The 7,516-nt window shown below is 29.9% G+C and overlaps 3 protein-coding genes across 3 annotated transcripts; 2 read left to right on the top strand and 1 right to left on the bottom strand.

Moving 5' to 3' along the window:
- Nucleotides 1-464: 464 nt before the first annotated feature.
- On the top strand, nt 465-791 carry LOTGIDRAFT_165379 (hypothetical protein; the record flags this gene model as incomplete). The annotated part of the gene is made up of 1 exon (XM_009062397.1): nt 465-791. One exon carries the CDS (start codon nt 465-467, stop codon nt 789-791), a length of 327 nt encoding a protein of 108 aa, XP_009060645.1.
- A 753-nt stretch (nt 792-1,544) lies between these two features.
- Nucleotides 1,545-2,658, top strand: LOTGIDRAFT_165378 (hypothetical protein; the record flags this gene model as incomplete). The annotated part of the gene is made up of 2 exons (XM_009062396.1): nt 1,545-1,667; nt 2,311-2,658. The coding sequence occupies 2 exons, from the start codon at nt 1,545-1,547 to the stop codon at nt 2,656-2,658; spliced, it is 471 nt and encodes a 156-aa protein (XP_009060644.1).
- A 697-nt stretch (nt 2,659-3,355) lies between these two features.
- Nucleotides 3,356-4,586, bottom strand: LOTGIDRAFT_165377 (hypothetical protein; the record flags this gene model as incomplete). The annotated part of the gene is made up of 2 exons (XM_009062395.1): nt 3,356-3,726; nt 4,415-4,586. The coding sequence occupies 2 exons, from the start codon at nt 4,584-4,586 to the stop codon at nt 3,356-3,358; spliced, it is 543 nt and encodes a 180-aa protein (XP_009060643.1).
- Between the last annotated feature and the right edge of the window lie 2,930 nt (nt 4,587-7,516).

Genomic DNA, 7,516 nt, shown 5'->3' with positions numbered 1-7,516 from the left:
AACCCAGCAAGATATTTAATGGCTGGTTTCAAGAACTTACCAGATTCTCAAACGAATAACAATAATGTCGTTAGAGTGGCAATGAACCAAACTCAAAATCCTTTAATCCATAAAGTCCATGTAAGGTTAAACAACGATAATTATCCTAACCAACCTTTAACAATTAATCCAACCACAAAGGATTATAATGAATTGTATAGAAACTATAAAAACATGTGTGAATTATTTGGAAATCCACCTCAGTTTGAATATGTAGATTTTGCACTTAATCATCCAATCTTCTGTTTTGATCTATCAGCTCACCAAGAAGATCTTTTCAAAACAGGAGTCAACATAAATATTCATATTGAAAAAACACAAGGAGATGTGACAGGTTATTGTTTATTATTGGAAGAAGCAAAACATTTAATTAAAATAGCAGATAGAAGAATGATAAGAATTGAGTAAAAAATACACCCTTAAAAATGAAACCAGAAACTTTAGTTATGAAAATAATAGAAACTATTGAAACAGCTTCACCAGCTGTAATAACTTTCAACGGTAAAAAAATCAGCATAACTAAAAAACTTATTGATAAATACAAATATTGTAAAGTCAGAGACGATATAGGTTTAGACAAAATTGACGCGAACGCAAAAGAAGGTGGATTTTTACCTTTGCTTCTACCTTTAATATTTGGTGGTATTGCAGCGGCTATTAGAATAACAAAAACCATCCTCTCAAAGAAAGCAGATGATGCTAAAGCCGCTGAAGAACGCAGACATAATTTAGCACTGGAAAAGGAAGCATGAGGTTCAGGAGTGGGAGAAATGATAGGCACAATAAAAGAATTTGGAAAAAGATTTGGGGAAGAAACCAAGAAAACTGTTAAACAAGGATTAAATAAATTAGTAAATAGTATTGACACGGGAGAAATCAAAGTCAAACATAAGGGTAATGGAATATTTTTAAAAAATATACACACTGGAGAAGGAATATTTCTTTCAAAGTATAAAGGAGAAGGAGTGATTTTTGGAACAAATTAAAATAATGAAAAATGGGCAAAAAATTTAATCATTCAGAAATATTTCCTAATAACCCAATGCTCATGTGTATATGCGGTAGTTCCGGTTCTGGGAAAACTCATCTCACTTTTAACATGTTGACAACACCAAACCTTTTAGATTTCGATTCTTTGTATATCTACACAACAACACCAGAGCAATCGTATTATCAATTTCTCATAGCTTTAGAATATCTACCAAAGAAAGATGTTCAAGACCTATTTCAATATTACGAAGATAACGAAGAAGAAGTGGAAATAAAAAATATCATAGATAACTACATAGAAGCAAAGAATCCAACGGAAATAAAAGTTTTTCTTACGAAAAATGTTAATGATCTAGACTTGTCTAATATTGATAGCAAACGAAAGAACTTCATATTGTTTAACGACTGCGTTGCGCAAAGAAATCAAGCTGTTCAACAAGAATTCTTCACGAAAGGAAGACATCACAACTGTCATTGCATATACATATACATATATATCTCAATCTTTTTACGGGATGGATTCTATGTTCATTAGAAAAAATGCAAATTGTTTTTTATTATTTGAATTAAACGATAAAGATTTATCTCAAATCATTCAGTCGAAAAATCACGGAATGGACAGAGATGCATTTAAAAAGGTTTGTAAAGCTCAATGGAAAAACCCAAATGATCATGTATATATATTCTTTAATACTAGAAAACCTGCGGGTGAAAGAGTTATGACAGACATTTGTTAAATTTTATTTTTTAAAAAATTGAAATAATTGGAATAATATTTTAAAAAGAAACAAAGAATATATCAAAGCTAAGAATAAAATAAAGACTCAAGTTGAAAATAACAGATTACAACAACTCGGATTAACGGAAAATCTACAAACTCTATTTCAACCCATATTAAAATCTCAAGAGGATATTAAAAAGAAATTAGAACCCACACCTAAACAAATTCAACAACCACCGTTTCCTTCTCCTCAACAAATAGAATATCCCATTAAAGATGATGAAATCATAATTAGGACATTAGATGATATAAAACATTTTTCAAACCCTGACCCAGATTTACCAAAGAGCATTTCACCAATTGTTGATAATGATGAGTTATTGTTTAATGGATAGAGAATAAAAATTTAATAAAGGTTCCCCTATATTCAAAATCGATACAAAAGACTTAATATTTACATTAACGAAAGGGTTAATAGATTTAATGAATGGGGGTATATTGGCATTGCCGATTACAAGGATTTACTAGCATACTCAAAATTTCTAAATGTAATTAAAAAGACGGGACCCGAAACAAGAAGATTACAAGATGTGGAAAAATATTTAAATAAAGTTATTCCTGATGAAGAGGAATCAGATGATTATGCAGAAGATTATCCACCAATCATACGAGAAATAGACGAATTGGAGGAGGAGATAGCTAGAGAAAACAGTGGACAAGGAATAACGTTTTTATTCGACAACAACGAGGAACTACTTAATAGATTAGAAATAATATTAGCGGCAATGAAGGAAGGACATCGATCACACAGACAATATAATGAAGTAAATTGTATATTAAAAAGACTCCTAGAGAAAGGTATTATAGATAAAAATGATTATAAAAGCGTGATTAAAAATGTCAAATAAAGAACAACTATTCGTCATCACCTCAAATAAATCAGACATTAAATTTTCTCTACATTATGAGTACGAACTCGATCGCAATCAAGAATATGAATTGGGATTCAAGTATTTTTCTGTTTACAATTCCATTAGAAATATCAACGAAAAAAATAATCAAATAAAAATATCAACAGATAACGCAGTTACGTTCTAAACCATACGTTTACTACCAGGAAGCTACGAATACATAGCCATTAACGAATACCTATCTGAATATGGAGGAAGTGTCAATGGTAAAAACAATATTGAATTCGAAGGTAATTTTAATCTGAACAAAATAAAATTGATATTAAGAAATAATAGTCAAGTTGCTTTCAACGTAGAAAATTCATTGAATACGTTACTAGGATTTGATAAACGAGTATACGCCCAATCCACTTTAGCACCACACAAAGCTGATATCGAGAATGATATCGATGTGATAAATATACATTGCAATTTGATAAACGCTGGATTTTTCAATAAATACAAACGTCAGATTATTTACAGTCTTCCAACATTCACAGTTCCTATTGGATATAGAATTATAGAGAAACCATTTCAAACGACGTATTTACCACTTAATTCCTTTATGATTAAAGATATAAATCTGGAATCAAAGATGGTAAAAATAGATTTATAACGAAGATATTGTTATTCAAGTTCATTTAAAACAAAAAAATTAACACTCTTCATTCTCTTCTTGAATAGTAAGGTAATCGAAATTATCAAATTCGTAGTTTTCATCTATGTTCAATTCTTTTCCGTCGTTGTAAGGATACATGAATCCTTCACTGTTTGGTGCTTTTCTCTTAACGAGATTTAGATAACTTCTAAAAACTTTCTTTTGTTTATCATCAGCCTTTGGAATAACTACTCCATTGGTGAAACTTTTTACCCAAGGTTTCTTATATTCATTCGTTACATCGTGTCCACTAGCTAATCGAATATAATCTTCTACGGATATCTTATCTTTAGAGTAACCCTTAAACGTTTTCTTTTCTTTTAGAATACCGTCGGAAGTTAGAACGATATTATATTTAACTTTTGGCGCTAAATATAAACCAAATATAATTCCACCATCACCGTAATCATTTTTTCCTTTACAATAATCATTTTCGGACACCAACCCAGCTTCATTTAATTTTTCCCAATTGCTAGACGAAATTATGAACTATCGGTATCCGTATAGTATATTTAAGGCTTATAAAATCCATCTATCACGCGAATAAAATTATTCATTATTTTTTTACTGTGAGATAAAACGAATGATCCCAAATGACTAGGTGTTAGTCGTGTAGATTTAGGAGGTTCTTCTTCATTTATCTCAACTATATATTGACTATCATTTACTTTTTCGTAGTGTATAACGTGTGAATCGAAGTTGGCTTTTAAAGTCGCTTCACTCCATAAATGTCTCGATGTAGTTATATCCTTCTGAATAGATTTACCATAAAACGAATTGCCTAATAATTTCATGCAATTACTACCTACGATATTACCTACTCGTTTATATTTATTTCTTAGATCTCTTAAAATTAAAATATATTCTCTATAGGGAGGAGTTTTAAAATTTTCTTCGTAAACTATACCATCTATTTTAATAATTCGTCCACCGGCTTTCACTATTTCTTGAATATCGACCGATGTTAAAACGTCGTGAGAGAAACCATTTCTGAACCTGATTTTAGTGCCAGTTTCCTTTTTACCTATTCTATTTGTGAAAGTGATTTTTCTTTACCTGGTATGGGTTGGAAGAACATGTTGGTAGGATATTCAAACCAGACTTTTAAAATAGCAGTTCTAGGTCTGAATTTCTGTTCATTAAAGAGCTTGAGAAATTCTTTATTTTCTTCTTGTCGAAATGGTCTACCACTTTCCGCTTTCGGATATTCGCTATCTACATCCGACATGGCGGAAGCGTACAAACCGTTAGCATCAAAGGCCATTAGTTTAGTACATTTTATTTTTTGTAAGTCTCGAATGAACCTCCGCTTTATCTTTCGTGCTAGCGCTGTATTCTTTGAATAAATCTATTATATTATCACTTGCTGTTTCTGTGTATTCCTTTAATATATTACAAATTACATCCATTTTATCCGTTTCAAATAATTTTCGATTTGCCGAAACTCTTCCTCCTTTAATACTTTGTCTGATAAAATATCTTATAAAAGGGTGAGTATGCGAGTAAACTTTTTCTACGTTTTCTTTTTCGGTGTGTTTCGGAACCATTCTAGTACTTCAATCATTTCTTTATCGTAATGATATAAATAATAACAACCCTTTAAAGATAAAGAAGGAGCCGTTATATTATTGGAAATATTCTGAAATACAACTTCTTTCATTGCTTGATTGTATTTTATCAAACAAGCTCCGAGACATAACGTATCTCTTTTAGCGTAAGGTTCCCATTCGTGTCTTAAAGGCTCCCAATTATCTTTGGTGTATTTTGTCTACATCCTCGATCTTTCTCAAATTCATTGGTAGATTAGATGAATTACCCCATTTCGCCAAACTAGATGATTCATGTTGATAGGAACATATGAAATTAATATTTTGCAAATAATTAAGAGTTACCCTTTATTTCTTTCTGTCTTTTCCATATTTTCTGTAATCTTCATCTCCAGTTATCAAAACCGCTAGCGTTATGAGCAATTAATGTTATTCTTTTTTGATCTATTTTTCCTAAACGTTGTAACATTTGAAATATTTCTACTATAGTGTTCATGAGTTTGTTCTAAAATTCTTCTGGAATGGGATCTGTCGGCTTTAAATCTGGAAAGAGATTATTTATACTGTCTAAAAATTTTCTTAGTTTTTCTAAATTAATTAACGTGCAAGAATAAGGTATGGCTTTATTTTCGTTATAGGTTTCGCAATCCCATGCGTATAAACAATCATTGGGAATGGTTGGAAAAACGTTTAGTTTTAGAGGTGAAACTTGCATTATCATCTCTACAAGTTCTCCATACGTTTTCATCGTAATTATCTTCTATGTCTTTAATGCCTAAGGTTTTGTTATTTCTTCTAATGAGACAGAAATGTGATTTATGTAAGTAAAATACCCAATCTAATTCCTCGGATACTTTCTTTGGTTGAAAATGTCTATGTTTGGGCATATAAATTTGAAAATAAGTATTAAATTTCTTATTGAATTCGCAGATTCTAGCAGTTGTCATAACTCCTTTTTTGTTTGATTATGAAAAACTGTTGATGAAATCTTGAAAATCTCTTGTGTAGTCTTCATTTAAAACACGATTAACGCACTTTACAAAGCAGTATCCATCGCTCGGTATATAACAATTTATACCGATATATTCATTTATCTTTTTGAGTAGGGTAACACCACTACCTTTTTTTGATCTTTTTATTTCTTTGAAATTGTTTTTACGGAAAATGATTTTTCTTGTGAAATACCAATCAGAAGCATACGATTTATTATCCACTGTAGTAAAGAAATTGACAAAATTTTTGGTATTAAAACCTACAAATTTCATGTATTGTTTGTATTTTCCATCTTGAATTATTTCTCCATCTAATTCAATTTGCCCTTTAAATATTATAAATTCATCAGAGATAAGGTTAATAACATTGGAAAAAAGTTCATTTGATATGAATTTTTCATCGTCTAAAATTTCAATTTTATTCATATTTTTTAAGCAACTATTTTTAACTAGGAATTTTTAACTTTTATTGATGATATTTCTACATCAAATTTATCTAAAATTTCATTGAATTCTTCTAATTCTTCAATGGTTATGTTCTTATCTTCTCTCGATCTTTCGAAAAAAATGAATAATTTATTAAGATATGTATTTAAAATTTCTGTTTTCTTTTTATAATAAGCTTTCTTTTTGGATGTAAAACCTAAAGTAATAAATCCACAAGATGAAGTTTGAACGGCAGTGAACGCGGCTAATACAGTTGGGACAATTATTGGAAGCATTAATCCACCGGTTACGGCTGTTGCCACCGTTATCCCTACTGTTAAAACTGTACTTAATGTTTTGAAAACAGAATCGATTCTACTCCATGTTTTTCCATTTGTTGAATTGTTTTAGTTTTTCTTTTAGTTCGTTTTGTTTTTCTATCATGTATTGTTGTCTACTTTCGAGTTCCATTTTTTAGGTAATTAAATTAAGATAACTTCTGATAAAGCTGGTAGGTGTTTATTAATAACAACTTTTACAGTTACTAACGATATTTGTTCTTTCCAATCATTAATCTTATTCAGATGAACTGAAAATCTTGGTTTATCATTTCTAATAAAGATTGATATATTAACATATGCATCATCTCTTATGAAAAAATTTTGTTTTTGTTGACTTTTATGAATATCAATTGAGGTAAATTTACCATTATCAACAAAATATAGTTTTACGTATTCAAAGTCTGTTGCTTGTAAAAACTCATAACTCACATTGTCTTCTTTTTGTGGTTCTGGATTTTTAATAATATTCATTGATGGTGGAGTTTCCGTTTCCAATAACATATCAAAAAAAAGCAATGTAAGTTCATCTTCTTCATTATCTGGTAAACCATTCTAAACCTATCTATATATTTTCCACTCGTTTTAATTTCATATAAGTGTTTATCCTTGCTGTTTTCGTCGTTCAAATTCTTTAATTTCTACATTTTTTGTACCATTGATAAACTGAAGAACTTTTTTAGCCTTAGATATATATGTGAGTTTTGTCTGAAGAATATTGTTTCAACTTTTACCTGTATAGGAAATGTTATTTCAATTGTAATTTTTCCTCGAAAAATAAAAGGTAATGAATTTAAATCAACATCTGAATCAAAAATATGTTGGGGGGAAATATCACCATCTGGAACAGAATAT

Source organism: Lottia gigantea (genome assembly GCF_000327385.1).
Source record: "Lottia gigantea unplaced genomic scaffold LOTGIsca_51, whole genome shotgun sequence".
In the NCBI taxonomy this organism is placed as follows: Eukaryota; Metazoa; Mollusca; class Gastropoda; family Lottiidae; genus Lottia; species Lottia gigantea.
This window is presented reverse-complemented; position numbering and strand designations above follow the sequence as displayed.